Raw genomic sequence first — 25,219 nt, 5'->3', positions numbered from 1 at the left:
CGCTTAATCTATCCGCCGCTTTTTACTGTTCGGCTTTCACCCTCCTCAAAACAAAGTTTCCTGTTTATCTCGGTCTCTGATTTCAACACTGTGCGTGAGTTAAGGGATATTTAAATATCAGCTACTTTTTAATTTGTGAGCTGTTACCCCACTCCTACAGTGTTTGGAGGTGTTTGAATAGTGTCCCACCTTCAAATAGACTCTTATTGTGTTTCAAGCAGAAATTGCTGTTGAGCTAAGGGAAATATATCTAAGCCTTATATAAGCTTTTACCCCACTCTAAACAGCTTCCTATTGTTTTATGGTTGCTCTTAATATTGGACAGTGTGTATGGAGGGCACCCATTTTTCCAATCTCTGCTTAATTCAAAATTCAGAGATTCCTAGGTACACGAACAGGTGCTAGTATAATATTGGTGGCTTTGTACATCAGTATGTTGTTTTTCAGAGTTTGACAAGTTGTAACCACTTTATTATTGTAAGGCTATTAGTCCCGCATATAACATCTTTAGAGACTGCCGCAATTTATTGTGTGGCACCAGTCAGAAAAAAGTTTCTCTTTTTTTATTTTTTTATTTTTTATATTCTTAGTGTTTTTTACCCTCTTAGTGCATTTCCCACATACTTCATATTTATTCCATTAGTGGAGGCCGATAAGGGATAGAATAACGGTATTAGCAAAATATTAATGGGCTGCCTGAGATGGGGTTTAGTTAGATATATATAGTAGCCGCTAATTAGTGCTGGCTTTCACCCCCGCAAAGCCCTAATGCTGTTGCCGTGCTATCTGTTATAGTGTCCCTGTCCGTTAAGACGGACATACAGCGGCTGTTAGAGTCCGCACTGAAGATATAGTGAGGCGGCTGTACTGATAGCTGCTCGCCCGTTATCACGATGTGAGTGGCTTGTGTTGAAGCAGGAGCCGGCTATCTGATACAAGCTGTGCTTGTAATCGGCTGCGCTCCCACTTGCTGCCTGACCGTTTACCACCACATATAATTTTACCACATAATTGCTACAAACACATTATTATACATTTTAACACTTATTAGGAACATATTAGATAGAGGAGCTGCGGCCACTCGCTGCTATTGTTTTAATATTTCACCGAATTTTAATGCAAAAAATATTAAAAGTTATATTTTATGTAACATTTAAAGGACTTCCAGTGCACCTACATTATACTTTCTTTCTCTGTGTGTGTAGTGTACCAAGTACCCTCGTATGGTGCCTCCCTCGCCATACTTTACCATTACCAATTGTAGGCCACGTGGATAATAAATTATAACAAGTTATCCAAGTGAAAAAGGTTGGAAAGAGATAAAAACAGCCAACCCGCTTCTAACTGCCATGTTACGGCCTGTGTTTCAAAAATGTCAGCTAAGAGCTGATTGGTTGGTAACTTAGCTCTCTCCAATCTTTGATAAATATCCTCCTTACAGACACAGCAGGCTTCTTCTGAACACTTCAAGTCCAGAGATTATTTGGTGCAGACAAGGAAATGGGTAATTATGTCCTGACAATACAGTGTACAGCATACAAAAAGACCAACAAGCCTTGATGAACAGCACACGTGGCACACTTATCTCTCTCCTTATGTACACACCACTGGAGAGTGGTATAGTCAGATGATTATCGATTTTGGCCACACTTTATTTCATACAAACGGAGAAGAGGAGACGCCCAATCCACATGTGGTAGGGAATATGGATTGTACGCTCCACTGGGGCAGGGACTGATGTGAATGTTCAAATATTCTCTGTAAAGTGCAGTGGAATCTGTGTGCGCTATATAAGAAACTGCTAATAAATAAATTAATAATATAGGGATGTATGGTATTTTCTCCCCACTCAGGCAGGCATCTTCGGTGATGGGTATCCATATATAACAAGAATCCCTTTCAATACTGCGGTCATCTCTACTGTATAGACCAGTTTGAGGCGGAGAAGAGGAGACTAATATACCTTCATAGGGATGTATTATCTATTGATAGCACTGATGAACGAGACACGATTTCATATGGTCTTGCATATGATCTTTTTCTTTCATGTGTTTATATGGTGTGGGGACACCATCCCTGTGTCTTCATCCACCAAGATGCATTCTAAGCACGATTTGAACACCTTTATATTACTTTCATACTATAGAGTAGGCTACTATAGTTACACACAATGCATACCTCCCAACTTGTGTCCGGATGAAATAGGACCGAAAAGGGGGCGGGACGTATGCAAATGAGGGCGCGGCTTATGCTAATTAGCCGCGACCTCATTTTCATACGAGAATAGACGCTGTGCGCATGCGCACAGCGTCTATTCTACTAGATTGGGGGGTCTCCCAACTGCCACCCCCCGCAGCGGGACAATGCCTGCCGCGGGTGGGACGTTGGGACAGGACCCGAAAATCGGGACTGTCCCGACGGAATCGTGACAGTTGGGAGGTATGCACAATGTGTCAGTAAGCCAGTGCTATTACAGGGTGACCTGCTAAACTTACACACAATATGTCAGTAAGTCAGTGCTATACAGGGTAGGCTGCTATAGCTATACACAATATGTCAGTAAGACGTGCTATACAGGGTAGGCTGCTATAGATACATGTAATGCGTCAGTAAGCCAGTGCTATTACAGGGTAGGCTACTATAGTTACACACAATGTATCAGTAAGCCAGTGCTATACAGAGTAGGCTACTATAGTTATACACAATGTGTCAGTAAGCCAGTGCTATACAGGGTAGGCTACTATAGTTACACACAATGCGTCAGTAAGCCAGTGCTATACAGGGTGAACTGCTATAGACACACACAATGTGTCAGTAAGCCAATGCTCTACAGGGTAGGGTACTATAGTTACACAAACAATGTGTCAGTAAGCCAGTGCTATACAAAGTAGGCTATTATAGTTACACACAATGTGTCAGTAAGCCAGTGCTATACAGGGTTGGCTACTATAGTTACACACAATGCGTCAGTAAGCCAGTGCTATACAGGGTGAACTGCTATAGACACACACAATGTGTCAGTAAGCCAGTGCTCTACAGGGTAGGGTACTATAGTTACACACACAATGTGTCAGTAAGCCAGTGCTATACAAAGTAGGCTATTATAGTTACACACAATGTGTCAGTAAGCCAGTGCTATACAGGGTTGGCTACTATAGTTACACACAATGCGTCAGTAAGCCAGTGCTATACAGGGTGAACTGCTATAGACACACACAATGTGTCAGTAAGCCAGTGCTCTACAGGGTAGGGTACTATAGTTACACACACAATGTGTCAGTAAGCCAGTGCATACAAAGTAGGCTATTATAGTTACACACAATGTGTCAGTAAGCCAGTGCTATACAGGGTAGGCTACTATAGTTACACACAATGCATCAGTAAGCCAGTGCTATACAGGGTGAACTGCTATAGATACATACAATGTGTCAGTAAGCCAGTGCTATACAGGGTAGGGTACTATAGTTACACACACAATGTGTCGGTAAGCCAGTGCTATACAGAGTAGGTTAATATAGCTACACACAATGCTTCTGTAAGCTAGTGTTATACAGGTTGGTCGTCTATATATGTTTTTGGGGGCCTAGGGCAGGCATTCCCAACCACGGTCCTCAAGGCACGCCAACAGTGCAGGTTTTAGTGATATCCAGGCTTCAGTACAGATGGTTTACTCAGAATCCCTCAGATACTAATTAAGTCACCTGTGCTCAAGTCTGGATATCTACAAAACCTGCACTGTTGGTGTGCCTTGAGGACCGTGGTTGGCCTGCTCGAGGGTGCAGTGATTAAAAAAGATTGGGAACCCCTGAAGTAGGCTGATATAGTTACACACAATGCTTCAGTAAGCTAGTGCTATACAAAGTAGGATACTATAGTTACACATAATGCGTCAGTAAGCCAGTGCTATACAAGGTGAGCTGCTATAGATACACACTGTGTCAGTAAGCCAGGGCTATACAGGGTGAGCTGCTATAGATACACACACTGTGTCAGTAAGCCAGGGCTATACAGGGTGAGCTGCTATAGATACACACACTGGGCGGGATGTACTAAAGGGAAAATGCGGTAAAACCCCCGTTTTACCGCATTTTCCTATGTACCATTACCCGGCCGCACGGGCTTCTTTTCGCCACCCGCCGCAACCCCACCACCTCACCGACCCCCCCTTTCCCCCTCCCTTGGGCCTACCCTTCTTGCAGGTCCTCCTGGACCACGGAAGGTAAGCCCTTCCTCCCCCTATCAACGCAGCCGGACGTCCTTCCAGCTGCAGGGGGGAGGAGGAGGCGTCGGGGACAGCCTGCTTAGCTGTCCCCAGCGTGTAGGCATCAGGAGGCGGCAGGCAGGGTCTCCGTCACTGCATCGCGATGCCAGCCGCATATGTTAGTACATATATGCGCTGGCATCGCGGCGGACAGTGGCGAAGGGCGGCGATGTATATGAATACATCCCGCCCACTGTGTCAGTAAGCCAGTTGTTATACAGGGTGAGCTGCTATAGTTACACACAATGCGTCAGTAAGCCAATGCTATACAGGGTAGGCTACTATAATTAAATGCAATGTGTCAGTAAGTCAGTGCTATTACAGGGTGAGCTGCTAAATTTACATTAAATGTGTCAGTAAACCAGTGCTATACAGAGTAGGCTACTATAGTTACACACAATGCGTCAGCAAGCCAGTGCTATACAGGGTGAACTGCCATAGCAGTGGCAAACGCAGGATTTTCAGAAGGGGGTTTCCAGAGGGGCGGAGCAAAGCACGGAGATGGACACTTAGGTGACCCAGTATATGCCGGGTCAGTTAAAGTATTATAGATAGACCAAATGTATATAAATAATAATAATTATATATATGTATATATATATAAATATATATATATATATATATATATACACACACACAAACACACACACACACACACATATATATATATATATATATATATATATATATATACAGGGGCGTCAACAGCAGTGTAGACCCCTGGGCATAGCAATGTATTGGGGCACCTACCGATCCTCCAGCGGTAGGGGTGGGGGAAGCTTTGATGTCCCCCAGGTGGTAGGGGGTATTATATCAACCGCTCAGCATGTAGGGCCTGGATCAGTAATTTCCACTAATTACACCTTTACTGCACAGATGGTGGGAGATTGGGTGGGAGAAGGGGGCATTGGGCTGAATGAAGGGGCCCTGATACATAACTTCCAGGGTGGTAGAGGATGTTTAATATGCAGAGGAGGGGTGTATAGTGGACTGGGCTTATTATTCATAATTTTCTGGTGGGAGGACAGCTTGCTTGACTGCAGATATCTCCAGTTTCCAGGAATTGAAAACTAGAGAATCCCACCTACCAAACGATATTGGTAACTAGGGGATCAGAGTTCAGTAGGCAGAGCAATCTGCCAACGAGTATATAGAACCACGAATGCTGATTAAGCACTGAGTGAGCATAAACCCCTGATGGTTCCCCAGGTTACGCTGGAAGGTCAGCTGATATGCTAATAGGATGGGCACAAGGCCTATCAGAGCTGTGGGAGGAGTATAGACAGGGAAGAAAAGGAACATACTCACAGGAAGTTCTTCCTCTGTCTGAAAAAGCGGCTGCAGGATCAGGCAATGCTGCTCTGCAGCAATAAAATTTCCGTTTGTCTTTCAAAGCATTTTTCTTCCTTCTCTAATACCACTCTGTCTCTCCTTTCTTCTCTTCATAGATCTGTCCCCCTTTTCTTTTACCTGTCCCTCTCTGTCAGCGATTATGGCCTACAGGCCGCGCAGAGCGATACGCCCGCCCGCCTTGCGGAAGCAGAGGCGGATTGGGAGGCGGCGGGGCCTAGTGGCGCGGTCCCTGGTGGTTCCAGTGGGGACCGGAGGGGATCGCGGCGCGGCCCTGCGGCTCCTGTGCCGCCCGCGCGTCTTGGCGCGATGGTCGCGGCGCCGGCTGATGACGCGGCCGGGCGCCGGACCTCGCGTAATGCGGGCAGAGGCCGCGGCGGGCGCGGCGGTGCTCGCGGCAGCCAGGGGGCGTCGGGCAGGGGTAGCGCCCGTGCAGCAAACACCCGTGCGAGCGGGCTAGGCCCCCGCACGTCGGGCCGTGACGCCAGGCCTGGATCGCGGCCTTCCGCCCGATCCAGCGCCCGAGGCGCTGTGGTACAGGCCGCACAAGTCGACCCCCAGCAATCACAGGGCGCCCATAGGCGCAGACAGGTTACCCGCGCCAGAGGCGCTGTGATACAGGCCACACAGGTCACCCCTCTGCAATCACAGGGCGCCCATAGGCGCAGACAGGTTACCCGCGCCAGAGGCGCTGTGATACAGGCCACACAGGTCACCCCTCTGCGATCACAGGGCGCCAATAGGGGCAGTCAGGCTACTCGCCCCTCATCCATTCCCATCCTGGCATCTAGATTGCCACAGAGGGGCCTCCCATCAGGAGTAACCACCCCCACCCCCAGTAGGTCGGGTAGGGGCCGCGGGAGGGCCAGAGGTGGTAGCCAGGGGCCGGCTAGGGCCCAGTTAGTGCCACCGGCCCCCTTGGAGACACCTAGGGGAACGAGGCCCCTAGGGATGAGATCCTCGCTGCACATAGCAAGGCGGCAGCTCCTTAGAAGGGCCAGATTGCTCCCCCTGCGCAGTACTCAGGCCTCTGCGCCTGCTGCACCAGTTCCCTTTGCAGCCCCCACTCCACCTGCGGCCGCAGATGGGGGGGTACAGCAGTTCCTGTCCCTACTCTCGGACTTTATGAGGCAGTCACCTGCTCCCGGGGGGGTTGCCCCGGCCCACAGTCAGGACCCTTCGGCATCCTCAGGGATCCCTTCCCCGGCCCCGGCAGTTAGGACCTCCTCAGCGGCAATGGCAAGACCTACGGCCCCCCTCACCGCGAGGGATATCGTTGCTTCTGGAACCCCCCCAGTGGGTTTGGTGGAGGATACCCCACAGATGAGCCTTGTACCAGTGGAAGGTACTTCAGGTGGGTCAGCGCCCAAGCGCAAGAGGCGCAAGCGTAGGGCGGCGCATACCTCCTCTTCCTCCGGCGGATCTGACTCGGGGTCGTCAGAGGAAGATGGGGGCAGAAAATCACGCAGGCGTCGCAGGCACAGGCGCAGAAGGCATTCTAGCTCCAGTGGCAGCTCGGGGTCCCCGTTGTTCCCTAGGGGAAAAGTCGTCCAGTGTGAGAACACAGCAGTGCTCAGGGGGCTTAGGCGCAGCGTCCAGGAACGCATTAAGGACGGTAAATACGTCAGCTTCTTCACCATGACGGCGCAGGCAGAGAAAGAATATCGCGCGGCGAAGAGGCGAGGGGGTATTGGGGAGGAGGCCTACTGCACCTATCACCGGTGGCAGGCGGGCATGTTCATGTTCGCGGCTTGTTACCTGGAAACAAGACCGCAGGAACACATGAACATGGTGCGTTACATGCACATGATTCATCAGATGTTCCTGTCAGAGGCCGACTCCTCATGGCGCTCATATGATGAGAATTTTCGCCGCAAGCAGTCAGGGCTGGCCATTATGGCTTTGGGGTGCAAAGACGTGGAGATCTGGATGGGGCCAAAGCCGGCGGCTGCTCCTGCAGTTGCTGCTGCGGCCACGCCAGCCTCCAGCCCCGCCCCTCGCAAACAACAACAACCCTTTCGCGGTAGGGCGGGGGGGGCCCCCGCCGGGCGTTGCTTCGCATTTAACGGAGCTGGCTGCGCCCTGGGAGCCGCTTGCAAGTTCAAGCACGCATGCTCAAAATGCTGGGGCAATCACCCTTTTAGAGACTGCAGGAAGGGCAAGCAGGGAGGCACCTCCCAGGCCCCCACAGCCGGGGGCACACCTCAGTAAGGCCCCTTCTCCTGTACGGGTTGACCGCTTGGCCGGCTGGCTGGGACGGTACCCGTGTAGGGAGGAGGCAAAATTCTTAGAGCAAGGCTTCCTCCTGGGCTTCCGCCTACCAATCCAGGGGGAGGTGGTAGCACGTGCCCCCCGTAATTTAAAATCCGCAATACAGATGCCCGGGATAGTGTTGGAAAAGGTAGACAAAGAGGTGAGCTTGGGGAGAATGGTGGGCCCTTTTCCATTCCCCCCTATAGAGAACCTGGTTCTCTCCCCGGTGGGGGTAGTCCCCAAAAAAGCTAGCGGCAAGTTTAGGCTTATCCAACACTTGTCCCACCCACCGGGCGGTTCTGTTAATGACGCCATCCCTGAACACTTGTGTCGCGTGCGATACCAGTCGTTTGAACAGGCCCTTGATATAGTGCGCAGCCACGGACACGGGGCCCTGCTGGCCAAGGTGGACATTGAGTCAGCCTTTCGCCTTCTCCCTCTACATCCGGAATCATTCCGGTTCATGGGATTTCGCCTGCCCACGGGTTTTTACGTGGACAGGTGCTTACCGATGGGCTGCTCGATTTCCTGCGCCTACTTCGAGAGGTTTAGCAGTTTCTTGCATTGGTGCGTAGAAGTGGGTTCAGGCGAAACTAGTGTGGCCCACTACTTGGATGACTTCCTGTGTGTGGGCCCTCCCGATTCCCAGCGATGCAAGCTTCTGCTGACTTACCTGCAGAATCTGTTCAGGGAGTTTGGGGTCCCCATTGCGGAGGACAAGACGGAGGGCCCAGTGCAGCGCCTGTCCTTCTTGGGGATAGAAATAGACACAATGGCGGCCTGCTGCCGCCTCCCCCAGGACAAGCTGTCCCGGCTACGCGGAGCCATTAGCCTGGCATTGGCCACGGGCAAGCTACAGTTGCGCCAGCTTCAGTCTCTCCTGGGACTGCTTCACTTTGCTTGCAGGGTCATACCCATGGGTAGAGTTTTTTGTAGAAAGCTGGAGAGATCCATGTCAGGAGTCAGGCACCCACTCCACTACGTACGTCTCTCTGCAGAGATAAAGAGGGATTTACGCATTTGGCTCTCCTTCCTGGAGCAGTTCAATGGGGTCCTGATTTGGCCCGCCAGCCCGCGCACCAATGCGCAGTTACAATTGTATACTGACGCAGCGGGCGGGGTGGGTTTCGGAGCCTTCCTGCACGGGTCATGGTGCGCTGCGCCATGGCCAGTGGAATGGGTAGCGGAAGGACTTACAAAAAACTTACTGCTGTTGGAGCTGTTCCCCATTGTAGTGGCGCTGGAGCTATGGGCAGACAGGCTTCGCGACTCCAGCATCATATTTTGGTGCGATAATTTGGGAGTGGTGCACTCTATTAACAGGCAGGGCTCAGCTTCCATGCCTGTAGTTCGCCTGCTTGCGCGGTTGGTGCTGCGATGCCTGCTGTTCAACATACAGTTTGTGGCACAACATGTTCCCGGAGTAGAGAACTCTGTGGCAGACGCATTGTCCAGGGCCGATTGGGAGAAGTTTCGGGCCCTGGCTCCTGATGCATCTATTGTTGGTGAATGCTGTCCCTCTTATATTTGGCAGATGATCAGGCCGGAATGGAGGGGCTAGCCATGCGGGCTATCGCACCACGGACGCTCCACTGCTATCAGGCTGGATGGCAGGAGTGGGAGCAGTTCAGACTGTCTGCTCCTCAAGCAGGTAAGACACCTGAAGAGGCCATGGTGGCTTTTGTTTGGAGTGCATACTCCAATGGTCGCTCTGTCGCCTCCGTGCGCAGGGTCTTGGCAGGGGTGTCGTTTTTCTCCGCATTGCAGGGTAGGGCGGACCCGTCCCGGTCATTTCTGGTGTCTAGGGCGCTGCGTGGTTGGCGGCGGGCTACACCTGCCCCCACGGACTGTAGGCGTCCCATTGATATGTCGTTACTTCCAGCACTGCTGGACGCCCTGGGGGACATCTGCTGGCCTCACTATGAGGTACTCTTGTTCCGCACGGCGTACGTGATGGCATACCACGGGGCCTTCAGGATTGGGGAGCTGGTGGCACCGTCAAAACGAGCGCCCTCGCCTTTGACTGTGGACGACCTGGTGGTCCAAACTGACTCGGTGCTATGTCACCTGCGACGATCCAAGACGGACCAGGCTGGGAGGGGGCGGTGGCTGTCCTTGCTGCCGTGCACGGTGGAAAGGGCGTGCCCTGTGACGTTGGTCTCGGCCTTCGCCCAGGTGCGCCCGGACCTTCCAGGCGCATGGTTGATGCACGAGGATGGGTCACCGCTCACCAAATACCAATTTTGTCACGTCTTGGGACGGGCGCTGGAGGCCACGGGTCTCGATCCTAAGGAATTTGGGTCTCATTCCTTTAGGATTGGGGCTGCTACCTCGGCGGCTGCGGAGGGCCGCTCCGACGCAGAGATTCAATCTCTGGGTCGATGGCACTCGGCAGCATTCCGGAGGTACATTCGGCCAGCTTTATCTGTCACTTTCCACCATGGTCAACTGGACGCATAAGCGCTCGCCAACTTCCAGTGGGGGCCTTGAGGTGTGTTTTCACATCCGTCTGGGGGCACAATTCGGCTATAATTACAATCTGGCATGGCGTACTTGTTAGTTTACTCCAGACGGTGTGTTTTGTGCCTCAAGAGCTGGTCGGCCACGGTTTTTCTCATTCCTCTCTCTAACAAGTGTGGTAAATGCTTGGTATGCAAGCTTGTCGACAGCCTTCTAACCTCTTATAAATATTTCAGGTCGACAGGACGTTAAGTCCATTTGGATGATTGGACATTCCTTTATCTATTGGGCTTCCAGGGCAAACATAGCATCTGATGTAAGCGTGTTTGGTCGAGCTGGGGAGGTTAGGTGGCTGGGTGAGAGAGGCATGCTGTGGAAAGGGCTGCAGGCTGGGCTGATTCGAGCCCTGAGAAATTTTGGGGTCCCGAGGGTCATTATTTTCCACCTGGGTGGTAATGATTTAGGGCGGATGACCGCTCTCGAGCTACGCTCAGTGATTGTGCGGGACCTCTATTTTATTTCTTTGTATTTGCCTGCATGTAAGTTGGTGTGGTCATCCATTACATCAAGGATAGTGTGGAGAAATGCGATATCCTGCCCCCGCCTGGAGCGTTCACGGAAGACGGTGAACGCTGCAGTTGAGAAGTATCTGCTGACCAATGGCGGGGGTGTTATTCGCCATGACGCCATCAGCTTTCAGCGGAGTGCGCTGTATAGGAGCGATGGTGTTCATCTGAGCCCGGAGGGCGTGGCTCTGTTTTTGGGCGATGTCTTTAGTTGGTTAGATACACAGTGCTGAGCGTTTCCTACTTGGTGGCGGTGCTGCGGCTTAGGGCCTAGCTTTGGCGGTAAAGAACGGTCATCCTTGTAAGATCTTGATGTGTGTGTGTAGATAGTGGGGTGTCGCTCTCTCCTGACATCGATGGTCATCGGCCATGCTCCCGCCCGGGGGGTGGTCACCACTAGCACGAGTGGATGACCGGGGAGAGCGATCACCAGCGATGGTGTGTATGGTAACATCTTTAACCCCACTTTCCTATAATGACCGTTCTTTGGTGCCGCCACCATTATATATATAGTTAGTTTAATTGTCAAAATAAATTGACATTCATTTTGAAACGCCAGCACTTGTGTCTGTGTCTTTTTTATTATATAAGTTAGTGTTAAGGTTTAGGTTAAGTTTATGGTGAGATGGAAAGGTGTGGACCTGGGGATACCTGATGGGGAGTTTAAGAACCACGAATGCTGATTAAGCACTGAGTGAGCATAAACCCCTGATGGTTCCCCAGGTTACGCTGGAAGGTCAGCTGATATGCTAATAGGATGGGCACAAGGCCTATCAGAGCTGTGGGAGGAGTATAGACAGGGAAGAAAAGGAACATACTCACAGGAAGTTCTTCCTCTGTCTGAAAAAGCCCCGCCCACCCTTCCCTATTTCTTTTCTCTTCGGCGGCGGTAAAGAACGGTCATCCTTGTAAGATCTTGATGTGTGTGTGTAGATAGTGGGGTGTCGCTCTCTCCTGACATCGATGGTCATCGGCCATGCTCCCGCCCGGGGGGTGGTCACCACTAGCACGAGTGGATGACCGGGGAGAGCGATCACCAGCGATGGTGTGTATGGTAACATCTTTAACCCCACTTTCCTATAATGACCGTTCTTTGGTGCCGCCACCATTATATATATAGTTAGTTTAATTGTCAAAATAAATTGACATTCATTTTGAAACGCCAGCACTTGTGTCTGTGTCTTTTTTATTATATAAGTTAGTGTTAAGGTTTAGGTTAAGTTTATGGTGAGATGGAAAGTTGTGGACCTGGGGATACCTGATGGGGAGTTTAAAAACTACATACCAGGTGTGTGGAGCTGGAGCAGTAACCAGCTGCTGGAAGGCTGATATCTCTGGTTTTGGGAACAGTAGAGACAAGCTACTAGTGTCCATCAAAGGGGGAGAATCCCAGCTTTTGAAATATACCCTCATAAAAACTCTTAATCAGACAGAACCTGAAATATCTGACTGGGAAGAGCAATTAACAGGCTTGGATGGGGACCACTGCTTTGAAGTCAGATATCTCCGGTTCCCAAGGGCCGATTTTTTAAATTCTTGAACCCATGGAAAGAGGGGACCCTCAGCTTTCAGTCTAGGGCCCTTAGACTCCTGGGGGGAGGGGTTTCTGGGTACTCAGAAACCCCCCCCCCCTGCGTGCGCTACTGCATAGTTACTCACAAAGAGTCAGTAAGCCAGTGCCATACAGATAGGCTGCCATAGATACACACGATGTGTCAGTAAGCCAGTTCTATACAGGGTAGGCTGCTATAGATACATGTAATGTGTCAGCAAGTCGGTGCTATACAGGGTAGTAATGTTCCCGCTAGGCTTATTTCACAGGGCGCTGCGCCCTGCCCCTTTTATAGCTGCCGATTTCCGCCCTGCCTGTTTCTGCCCGCCCTGCATAGTTAATAGCCGCGGCCGCACTAGAAGTCTCCTCCCACTGACAGTGTAAGCTGCTAGCGCGGCAGCGTGTGGACACTCCCCCCTCAGCCCTGACATGCCGCAGCAGCGGGGGGGACAGTGAGCACCAGGAGATCACGGGGCAGAGGCTGCTCTGTGCGTGACAGTGCGTCCCCTTGAAGGCACCGGCCCAGAAGCCTGCTGGTGGTGACACCTGCTGGCTGGAGTCAGTGCTTGGCCCCCGGGGCCGGTGATGGACAGCTGGGCACCCTGGGATATGCAGCCCTCCCGCTCCCCGCCACCGCGCACTTGTTAATGCGCCCGAGTGCAGCGTGTAGGGGGGTCCCGGCTCATCTGCCCCCTCTCCGCAGGCCACACGGACTCCTCAGCGCTGCCTCTGGGGGACTTTATGGGGGATATAACCCGCTCCGGAGAGTTACCCCTGCCAGAGGGCTGGGAGCAGGCCAGGGACATGGATGGCAAAGTTGATTATATTGATCACAGATAAGTGTCAAAGGTCTGTTTCATATGTGCAAGTTTATTTACATGTGCAATGCTAATAACCACCATTGTTGGCCATATAATATTGTCCAGTATACATAGGGAAGTTGCAGGAACCCAACTTTAACGTTTCAATTCCGGGCGCATTGTTTGCATTATATTGATCCACTCACATTTTCTGTAATCACAGTATGCATATTGCCAATCAAAACATTGTCCATAATAAATACAGGATGTGGCCAGGGGGTCTCAGGTGGTCAGAAGTAATGTACTCAAAGCTCAAAGCAGTATTCATAAATTTATCAGGTTTACATGGCTAAACTCAAGGAATTTGTGCTTGAAATAGGCAATACTTAATGGGTGCCAACAACACTATTGCCCATTCTCCATCACTGACATTATGATGTCAAAGTATGACCGATGTCACAGACCCATACTATTCATTCGCAGTACGAGTGCAGTGCACATGCAAATTGATGGTGTGACGCTCAGGTGTCACAAGATGGTTATATAGCATAAATGTGCCGATGGTGTGATGCTCAGGTGTCACAAGATGGATTATATACAGTAGCATAAATGTGCTGTTGGTGTGACGCTCACATACCTCCCAACTTTTGACGTTAACAAATAGGGACACGAAAAGGGGGTGGGCATATGCAAATGAGGGTGCGGCTTATGCTAATTAGCCGCAACCTCATTTTCATAGGAGAACAGACGCTGCACAGCGTCTATTCTACTAGATTGGGGGGTCTCCCAACTGCCACCCCCCGCAGCGGGACAATGCCTGCCGCGGGTGGGACAGCGGGACAGGACCCGAAAATCGTGACTGTCCCTCTAAAATCGTGACAGTTGGGAGGTATGCGCTCAGGTGTCACAAGATGGTTATATAGCATAAATGTGCTGATGGTGTGACACTCAGGTGTCACAGGATGGGTTATATAGCATAAATGTGCTGATGGTGTGACGCTCCGGTGTCACAAGATGGGTTATATAGCATAAATGTGCCGATGGTGTGACACTCAGGTGTCACAAGATGGTTATATAGCTATAGCATAAATGTGCCGATGGTGTGACGCTCCGATGTCACAAGACGGTTATATAGCATAAATGTGCCGATGGTGTGACGCTCCGATGTCACAAGACGGTTATATAGCATAAATGTGCCGATGGTGTGACGCTCCGATGTCACAAGACGGTTATATAGCATAAATGTGCCGATGGTATGACGCTCGGGTGTCACAAGGTGGATTATATACTGTAGCAATAACGTGCTGATGGTTTGAAGATCAGGTGTCACCATTTTGACCTTTTAAATTAAAATATGCCCTCGCGAATGAAAAATGTGCCCTCGCGAATGAAAAATGTGCCCTTCCCGTGATCAGCACCCTGCCCTAAAAAACTTCTAGAGTGAACACTAGGTAGGCTACTATAGTTGGAAGCGGTACATCTGTCAGAACAGATTTAGGTCTACAGTCATTAGGTCGACCCCGGAAGGTCGACTGTCCCCAAGGTCGACAGGGTTAAAGGTCGACATGGCTCAAGGTCGACATGACTTAAGGTCGACATGGGCCAAGGTCGACATAGTTTTAGGTCGATAGTCATTAGGTCGACATGAGTTTTTCACTTTTTTTTTACCCGAATGTCGACACAGTTGGAGTCGAACCGCAGCCCCTCGCATCGCTCGCTGCGCTCGGCACACTATTTTATTCTCCCACCACGCCCTAGTGGATGGTAGGGCATGAAATAACGCCTGTCGGCACATGTCGGCTCAAAGAACAGTGAAAAACTCATGTCGACCTAATGACTGTCGACCTAAAAACATGTCGACATTGGCCCATGTCGACAATAAGTCATGTCGACCTTGAGCCATGTCGACCTTTAACCCTGAAACCCGACCTAATGACTGTCGACCTAAAAACATGTCGACATTGGCCCATGTCGACCTTAAGTCATGTCGACCTTGAGCCATGTCGACCTTTAACCCTGTCGACCTTGGGGACAGTCGACCTTCCGGGGTGGACCTAATGACTGTCGACCTAAGTCTGGTCTGACAGATGACCGTTTCCCCTATAGTTACACACAATTTGTCAGTAAAACGTTATATACTGTACAGTTACACAATGTGTCAGTAAGCCAGTGATATACAGGGTAGGTAGATGTTACACTGACGGTCAGAGAGCAGTGATTCACTCCTAACATTCCGCTTATAAATCGTTAATGGTATCATTCAGTGTTTAAGACCTAGATCGTTTGCCCACCAGGTGAAGCGATATCTTTATCAATATCTCGTTTGCTAACAATATTGCATAGAGGTGATTCAGTATATCCAATCAGCCTTCCGCAGCTATCTATCCTATGGCTTACAGGTAACTCCACTATTGAGCCCTTCTGTCTAGGCCACACACAGTAACCTATCACTGTTACCATAACAACACAGGTGTTCCGCCAATGCGCATTTCACTTTAATGGCTTTATCTGGGTCGCACATGACCAGTAGCGGTGCCCGAACAGACCCCCACAGAGGCTGAAGCAGCACTGACAGACCCCTACCCAAACTTTAGTATGGTACTTGGCAAGGCCTGATACACTTGACAGCATTAAGACATGTTATATTGGTATAAAAAACCCTGCCCCAATCTGCAAAGCGCCTCCCACTTTGGTAATATATTTGCCCCTTTCAGGGTTGTAAATTGAGGCAGGTAGGAGATATGCTATTCTGCCCTTGCTTATACATACACATAGTCTAAATATGGCCATACACACGCAGATTTATCTTCAGATCTGGCTGTTTGAAACAAAAAAATGGTTATGGATGAGAGCAAATGACAGTTGATCCTTTGCTTGGAAATGTTGGAAAACAGACAAACTGTCACTCATCCATAACCATGTTGTTGTTCCAACCAGCCAGATCTGAAGATAACTCTTACTAGTGTATGGGCACCACTTTATTTGTATACATATATTTGCCTGTATGGCTGCTGCTAATACCTGTGTGATGACATCACAATGGCCCTGTGATGACATAACAGTGATTCTATGATGTCACAATGCCTGGTGAGCCAGGACGGAACACTAGGAGTCATTCTGTTGCCTGGTCCCGACTTGTGCAGTCAGAGCTTTTGAACGTGTCTGATTATTCAGCATTTTCAGTTCATATATTGTGTTTGGAGAGGAGCAAGGAGAGAGAGGAGAGAGAGGAGGAAGGAGGAGATAAACGGGAGCAGCCCCGCGCTGCGTCCCGTTCTATAGTGGCAAGGTAAGTGCGCTCTTATTTCTATTCATACTTTTTTGTTTGAGCAATTGGGGTTCTTCATGGATTTCTTAAGGGGCGAGGCTCACCTGAAAGTGGGCGTGTCATAGCATAGAAGGCGGTTATGTCCCAATTTAGTGGGTGTTTCAGGGGGTCTTTGCCCAAACCTGTGGGGTTATTTATTATTTATATCAGTGCCGGTTGCCAATGAGCCCCAACATTTTTGGCGTTCAATATGAGCTAAAATGGTTATTCGATTCCAGTGGGTTCGTGTCCCCCACACACACACAAACACTTTTTTATTTTGGTTTAAACCCTTTTTTTTTGTTGGTGGTTAAATAATCACAATTTGCATGTGACAATGGGCACAGATATTATGCCCACATTTCACTGCAAATGAGGTTGCTGATAAATGGACTTTAAATAATAAAGCCCTTTATTTCCCCCATTACTCCATTATGGTATTGCATTCGCTGATACCTGCATATCTGTGGTCAGCTGTGTAACACATATTTATACTGATCCTACTAGCGGAGCATTGTGATTCCGGATTATAATCGTATGAATATAAAATGAATTGTGACAGGAGATCGGGGACCATATTCACTTTTTGCTTTTCATGGCGCCCAGAGAGGTCGCGTATAGTAGCGTAAAGGGCTTGCTTGGCTGCCTATTTCCGCTGCCTATCAAGCAGGTAAACTCCATCCCGCCAAAGGCACGCCCACCCCGCCACACAAATACCCGCGCTACGTTGCAACGCGTACGCTTACACATTCACGCGTAAGCACCCGCATCGAATGATTTTTCCTCTGTTTGTTGTGTTTCCGTCCATTATGACTAGAAGGGATATTTATGTATAGCTTATTTATTATTTAATATTTCTATTTTATCTTTAATTAAGGTGACGCAGTGAGTCAAACTTGCTACAAGAGGGGAAATGGCCCAATTGCCGACAGAGAGCCAAGCCAAACAAGAACCCCGGGAGAGGCAGATGCCCCCGGCACCGCGGGTAAGACAGGCCCCACCGCCTCCCCGCGAGAAAAAGGCACCACCACCTCCCCGCGAGAGAAAGGCACCACCGCCTCCCCGCGAGAGAAAGGCCCCACCACCTCCCTGCGAGAGAAAGGCCCCACCGCCTCCCCGCGAGAAACAGGCCCCACCGGCACCGAGGGAGAGACAGGCCCCACCGGCACCGAGGGAGAGACAGGCCCCACCGGCACCAAGGGAGAGACAGGCCCCATCGGCACCAAGGGAGAGACAGGCCCCACCGGCACCAAGGGAGAGACAGGCCCCACCGGCACCAAGGGAGAGACAGGCTTCCTCACCACTGAGGAATTCGCCCCCGTCAATATCCACGGTGTGGCAAGAGCCAGCGCCACGATCAACGGAATGGTATACGCCCCCATCACCATCCATGGAGAGGCAAGAGACCCCGTTTCAATTCACAGAGTGGCATGAGAACCCATTCTCAATGGACTGGTATTCAGAGATCCCGGAAACATCCACGGAGTGGCAAGAGTCTCAGGAAGCATCCACGGAGTGGCAAGAGTCCCAGGAAGCATCCACGGTGTGGCAAGAGTCCCAGGAAGCATCCATGGTGTGGCAAGAGTCCCAGGAAACCTACACGGAGCGGCAAGAGACCCAGGAAACATCTATGGAGTGGCCCCCCGTCACCACCCACAGAGTGGTATACGCCCCCGTCACCATTCACGGAGTGGTATGCACCCCCGCCGCCATCCACGGAGTGGCATGCGCCCCCGTCACCATTTACGGAGTGGCAAGCGTCCCTGTCACTGGAGTGGCATGCACCCCCTACACCATCCAAGGAGTGGTATGCACCCCTGTCACCATCACGGAGTGGCATGCACTCCCAATGTAGAGGCGTCCCACTACATTTAAACTACTGTTAAATAGGGAATATTGCACATAACAACCAATCAGACTGTATCTATTATCTCCTATACGATACTAAATAAATGAGTAGTCTAGATAATAGACAAATTATTTATTTAGTATTGTCTAGGATATACTAGATAGAATCTGATTGGTTGTTATGGGCAACATCCCATCTTCAACAGAATTCCCATCTTATACCCCATCATGTGTTATTTCCAACAACAATTTGGGTAATAAAATGAGTGGTGAATAATACTGTATCTCTGTGGTTATTTCCTCATTTGGAGCGTCTCCATGCGGAGTGAATGCTTTTTTAAATATGTCTACACACATCTCAGAGGGTTCCTTGGTCTATGAGAAGACCTAGCCATTACCCGATAATTCTGTCTGCACACATCTCAGAGGGCTCCTTGGTCTATGAGAAGGACCTAGCCATTACCCTTCATTCTCCTGTCTACACACATCTCAGAGGGTTCCTTGGTCTATGAGGAGACATAGCCATTACCCATGATTCTTCTATCTACATACATCTCAGAGGGTTCCTTGGTTCCTTTCTCCTATCTACAGACATCTCAAAGGGTTTCTTGATCTATGAGGAGACATAGCCATTACCCCATCATTCTCCTGTCTACACAGATGGGTTCCTTGGTCTATGAGGAGATGCAGCCATTACCTCATCATTATTGTGTCTATATACAGGACATCTCAGAGGGTTCCTTGGTCTAGGAGGAGACCCCTTGGTCTAGGAGGAGACCCCATCATTCTCCTCAACAGGTTTAGTGTATAGATACACAGATTGAGGAGATCCCTTCACCAGGCGCACACCAATAAATAAAGGAATGTTACGTCCCTAGTGAGTGGACAACGTTCCTCTTCTCCGCCTCCGAATCGGGGATAGGGTCACTGTTCCCGGATTACCCCTTAGCTAAATTTCGGACACCTTTTTTCCTCTTTTCCTGTGTAGACAAATCTGCTTCCTCGGTATTAACCGTGGGTTTGCAGACCAGGATAAAAGGCACAAAGATATCCAATAGTGAAGTAAGTTCTTTTTAATAAGTAATCCAATATCATATAATATAAAACATGCAAACACAAATAACACACCAAAACAATAATGGGCCAAGTACTGGTGGGATGCAGGTGGATAATTACCCTCTAAGTAGAGAACTGAGTTTAGGCAGCTCTCATCGATCGCATAAGGTATCCAAGGACTCTAAGCAGGTACCGGTACACCTCCGTTGAGATCCAGGGACACGGGTAAAGATATCCACGATGCTCACCAAACAGAAACTTTCTGGGCCCCTCCGACGCGTTTCCACCTCTACTGAGGTCTTTATCATTCTCCTGTTTACACACATCTCAGAGGGTTCCTTGCTTTGGTCCTTGCAGTATTTAAAACAGCCATTAAAATCCTGTAATTTCAGTAATGTTACAAATGCCTGAGGTGTTCATACAGTAGGTTGCGGCACATTCAAAATGTTACCTCAGGAAACAAAATGGCCACTTCACAAAAGCGCTGCAGTGAGGCCCCTTGTTCACAGTGACTGATATTTTGCATCTTCCTAACAAGTTTGTGCTAAAATAATACACACAATGCAATATTAGCATTTCTGTCTGTCAAAAAGTGTATTAGTAGGTCGACGATAACTAGGTCAATGGTCATTAGGTCAATCACTATTGGTCGACAGTAAAAAGGTCTACATGCACTATGGTTGACATGGACTAAAGTTTGAGACAAGCAAAAGGTCGACATGACTTTTTAAGATTTTTAGTGCCTAGGTCAACAACAGTCGACATAGACCCTCAATTAGTGTACCAAGTACCCTCGTATGGTGCCTCCCTCGCCATACTTTACCATTACCAATTGTAGGCCACGTGGATAATAAATTATAACAAGTTATCCAAGTGAAAAAGGTTGGAAAGAGATAAACACAGCCAACCCGCTTCTAACTGCCATGTTACGGCCTGTGTTTCAAAAATGTCAGCTAAGAGCTGATTGGTTGGTAACTTAGCTCTCTCCAATCTTTGATAAATATCCTCCTTACAGACACAGCAGGCTTCTTCCGAACACTTCAAGTCCAGAGATTATTTGGTGCAGACAAGGAAATGGGTAATTATGTCCTGACAATACAGTGTACAGCATACAAAAAGACCAACAAGCCTTGATGAACAGCACACGTGGCACACTTATCTCTCTCCTTATGTACACACCACTGGAGAGTGGTATAGTCAGATGATTATCGATTTTGGCCACACTTTATTTCATACAAACGGAGAAGAGGAGACGCCCAATCCACATGTGGTAGGGAATATGGATTGTACGCTCCACTGGGGCAGGGACTGATGTGAATGTTCAAATATTCTCTGTAAAGTGCAGTGGAATCTGTGTGCGCTATATAAGAAACTGCTAATAAATAAATTAATAATATAGGGATGTATGGTATTTTCTCCCCACTCAGGCAGGCATCTTCGGTGATGGGTATCCATATATAACAAAAATCCCTTTCAATACTGCGGTCATCTCTACTGTATAGACCAGTTTGAGGCGGAGAAGAGGAGACTAATATACCTTCATAGGGATGTATTATCTATTGATAGCGCTGATGAACGAGACACGATTTCATATGGTCTTGCATATGATCTTTTTCTTTCATGTGTTTATATGGTGTGGGGACACCATCCCTGTGTCTTCATCCACCAAGATGCATTCTAAGCACGATTTGAACACCTTTATATTACTTTCATACTATAGAGTAGGCTACTATAGTTACACACAATGTGTCAGTAAGCCAGTGCTATTACAGGGTGACCTGCTAAACTTACACACAATATGTCAGTAAGTCAGTGCTATACAGGGTAGGCTGTTATAGCTATACACAATATGTCAGTAAGACGTGCTATACAGGGTAGGCTGCTATAGATACATGTAATGCGTCAGTAAGCCAGTGCTATTACAGGGTAGGCTACTATAGTTACACACAATGTGTCAGTAAGCCAGTGCTATACAGAGTAGGCTACTATAGTTATACACAATGTGTCAGTAAGCCAGTGCTATACAGGGTAGGCTACTATAGTTACACACAATGCGTCAGTAAGCCAGTGCTATACAGGGTGAACTGCTATAGACACACACCATAGAATGACCATGAAATAAAAGGAAACTTAACATGGCAACTCCGATTAAAGCATAGCGATGGTTGAGCATTGATACGTGATCCGCATCACCGTATATAAAATGTAAGCAGTGTTGGTCATTTCGAGACTGGGAGTTACCAAAAATGATCAGTAATATAAGAGACTGGTCAGAAAACAAAAATAAAAAAAAATAAAAACAAAACCAAACAAAATTTTAACATTAAGCAGTAGTAGCAGGTAAACAACTAACTAATAGCCCGTTCCGAGATCCAAGCCATCAACCCATCCATGGACCGATCCAGCCGTCCAGCAAGAGATAGAAAGGAGAGAAAATAAGGTGAGTAAGAAATAGAGGAGAGGGATATAGATAGTAAGGGTATGTGGATTGTGACACCTAGATAGCGACAGGGGTTTTATTTTGGAGAAGCTGTAAATTATACCATGAGGTAGACTGGAAGCATGCCTGGATTGCCATTTTAGTTCTAAGGGGTAGGCTCTGGATGTATTTGTCCCAGCATTGAAATAGGCCTGAAGTCATGGATTCTTTGTGGAGAGATGTCTCCAGCCAATCCATAGTGAATAAGAAGAGTAGTCTAGATGTTGCCATCTCCAGGGAGGGGGCTGAAGCATGTATCCATTGTTGCAGAATGGCTTTCCTGCCAACAGCTGACAGGATTACCAGAAGTTTTTTGTCATATTTTAGAGTAGAGGTCTGGTCCGCGACATATCCAAAGAGCGCCCAAGATTCATTACAATGGAAGGTTAGTTTTAGTGAGAAGGTGGCGAAGTTGTGTAGGGTATTCCAAAAAGTTTGGATATGGGGGCATGACCATAGACAATGGTACAAGTCAGCTTCGTGGGAATGACATTTGGGGCAGTCAGAGGAATCAGCAGTACCCATCAAATGACAACGCTTAGGGGAGAAGTAGGCTCTATGTAGAATTTTATAGGACATCTCCTGGTAGGAGCTAGCAGGGATGAGTTTGAGATTGAGGAGAAATGTGTCTAGAATTGTTTCAGGGTTGAGCGTTGTGGTCTGCGCGGCCCATTTATGAAGTCCCGGAAGGTCTGAGTCAATGTCGAGTTCAGGGCGTATACGTGCATATATCGTGGATATGGAGTGTGTACAAGTACGGATGACAGAGTCAAAAGGGTTTGTGATATCTTGGGGTTTTAGCTTTGAGAGTATAGATTGTAGGTAATGTGTAGCTTGGAGGTAAGCAAATTTATGTTGTGGTAATAAATGGAAACGTGACACGGCTTCGTCAAAAGTCAGCGGTGTATGTGAGGTGTTTAGTAAATGTCGCAGAGATAGAATGCCAGAAGAGCGCCAGCCAGTAAAGGGGGACATGGCTTTACCATTCTGGAATTCTAGATTGCCGACAAGGGGGAGCGATAGGGAATAGTAGCATTGTAAGTGCAAAGATTTCCTGACGCGTCTCCATGCGTATATAGTAGAGGATAGGAGGGGGTTGTCAAATTGGCTGGATTTTAATTGAGAGGGTTTAGCGTGTAAAATGAAACTGAGAGAGAGGGGGTAGCAGAGTTGGGAATCTAAGCGGGTGTCTGTAAAAATGTTGGATTCGGTAATCCAGTCCACCGCATAGCGGAGGATACAAGCCAAGTTGTAGTATTTAATATTAGGTAGGTTAATTCCACCCCTCTGAGTAGATTGTGTTAGCTTGTAGAGACTAATCCTGGGTTTTTTGGAGTTCCAAATAAATTTGGAGATCATGGCATTAAGGGATGACAGATCAGATTTGGTGAGTAGGACCGGGGTCATTTGTAGAGCGTATAATAATTTGGGAAAGCTAGCCATTTTGAAGAGGTTACCGCGACCTAGAAAGTTTAGAGGCAGATTTTGCCATAGAGCGAGTTCTGCCTTGATTTTTTGAATAACCGGAGTAATGTTACATGTGTATATATTATGGGGATGTGTTGGAAGAGTAATACCCAGATACGTGATATGGGAGGGAGCCCATTTGAAGGGGAAAGGAGTGGACCATCCTGTACGTGCCTGTCCAAAAATGGCAAGGGCCTCGGATTTATGGAAATTGATTGAAAACCCAGCAAAAGATGAAAAACGATTGATTGTATCAATAAGGTAGGGGACGGAGTATTTAGGATTGGAAAGGAAAAGGAGAACATCATCTGCAAATGCCACCACGCGTAACTCCCTGGTGCCTACAGAAATGCCCTGAAAGTGGGGGGATGATAAAATATATCGGAGGAGTGGTTCAAGTGCAATATTGAAAAGCAAGGGGGAGAGGGGGCATCCCTGAGGGGTCCCTCTTTCGAGAGAAAAAGGGGGGGAGGTAACGTTATTGACCATTACTTGGGCCTTAGGGTCAGTATATAAGGATTTGATAAGAGCGCGAAAGGATTCGCCAAATGATTGATGTGCTAGTATTCTATGGAGATAAGGCCAAGCAATTTGGTCAAAAGCCTTTTCGGCATCCAAATTAAGTAGGATGTTGTCGTGGGTTTGATGAAGACGGGTATGGGTTATAGCGGCAATAGCTGCACGAATGCCCATCACGGACTGCCTACCTTTCACAAAGCCTAACTGGGCGGGTGAAATTAGCCGTGGTAGACATTCCTGCAGGCGGTTGGCCATTAGTTTCGTTAAGATTTTAAAGTCCTGGTTCAGGAGGGAGATAGGGCGATAGGAGCCAACCAGGGAGGGGTCTTTTCCTGGTTTCGGTATAACTATAATCTTGGCTTCGTTAAAGTTAAGTGGCAATGTTTTAGAGGACAAGATATGGTTAAAGAGGAGAGCTAAAGTTGGAGAGATTTCCGAGCGGAGTAATTTGTAAAATTCAGCGCCAAAGCCATCCGGGCCTGGACTTTTACCATTAGGGAGGGATTTAATAGTAGTACAGATTTCCTCCTCCGTAATGGGTCTGTCTAGCATATCACTTTCTTCCTGTGAAAGTGTGGGCAAGTTAGTTGCCTCCAAAAAGGATTCACTTTCAGCTGTGTCATCAGGACCCACTGAGTATAAGGACTTGTAAAAGCTCATAAATTCGGCACATATGTCGTTGGGGTCTGTGAGAAATGTTCCTGATTGTTTAATTGTGTTAACCCATGTGCGGGAGTGTGGTCCTTTAATTAGGTTGGCCAGGAGTTTGCCAGATTTGTTTCCAAATCTATGCAGCTTGTTTCTGAAATGATTGTGTTTGGTCTGGGCCTGTTCTGTAAGGAAAGTATCGTAGAGCAATTTAGCAGAGAGGTATGCTTCTTTGTTAGCAGGAGTGTCAGATCTCTTATAAGTTCTATAGGTGTCAGTAAGGGTATTACTCAACTCTTTTAGACGGAGGGTGAATCGTTTGCGTGTAGAATTGACGTAGGACATAATGTGGCCTCTGAGAACTGCCTTAGAGGTGTTCCAAAATAATGGGGGGTTGTCTGTGTGTGCGGAATTATCTGTGGTGTAATTAAGCCAAGATTGTTTTAGGTGTAGTAGAAAATCATTAGAATGGAAGAGATGGGATGGGAACCGCCAGCATCTGGTAAAGGATTGGGGCAAAGATAACCGAATGGACAGCAAAATAGGGGCATGGTCGGAAATAATAATGTCATGGATGGAGGTGTGTGTCACCTTGGGAAGGAGATGGTCTGAGATAAATAGGTAATCTATTCTAGAATGTGTCGAGTGGGGGT

The 25,219-nt window shown here is 48.4% G+C and overlaps 1 protein-coding gene across 1 annotated transcript; it reads left to right on the top strand.

Moving 5' to 3' along the window:
• The first annotated feature begins 6,115 nt into the window (after positions 1–6,115).
• On the top strand, positions 6,116–24,906 carry LOC146051505 (uncharacterized). Its single transcript, XM_083167892.1, has 3 exons — positions 6,116–6,965; positions 9,399–10,269; positions 24,870–24,906. Exons 1-3 carry the CDS (start codon positions 6,563–6,565, stop codon positions 24,904–24,906), a joined length of 1,311 nt encoding a protein of 436 aa, XP_083024018.1. The 5' UTR covers positions 6,116–6,562.
• The last annotated feature ends 313 nt before the right edge of the window (positions 24,907–25,219 follow it).

The sequence above is a fragment of the Crinia signifera genome, unplaced genomic scaffold, assembly GCF_055691185.1.
Source record: "Crinia signifera unplaced genomic scaffold, ASM5569118v1 HAP2_SCAFFOLD_101, whole genome shotgun sequence".
Taxonomy (NCBI): Eukaryota; Metazoa; Chordata; class Amphibia; order Anura; family Myobatrachidae; genus Crinia; species Crinia signifera.
This window is presented reverse-complemented; position numbering and strand designations above follow the sequence as displayed.

Coding starts and splice junctions, on each gene's coding strand:
- LOC146051505 (XM_083167892.1), top strand. CDS start 6,563: ATGAGATCCTCGCTGCACATAGCAAGGCGGCAGCTCCTTAGAAGGGCC. Junction 6,966..9,398: donor ACCAGTGGAAGGTACTTCAG/GTGGGTCAGCGC, acceptor TATATTTGGCAG/ATGATCAGGCCGGAATGGAG. Junction 10,270..24,869: donor CACTCGGCAGCATTCCGGAG/GTACATTCGGCC, acceptor CAACTCTTTTAG/ACGGAGGGTGAATCGTTTGC.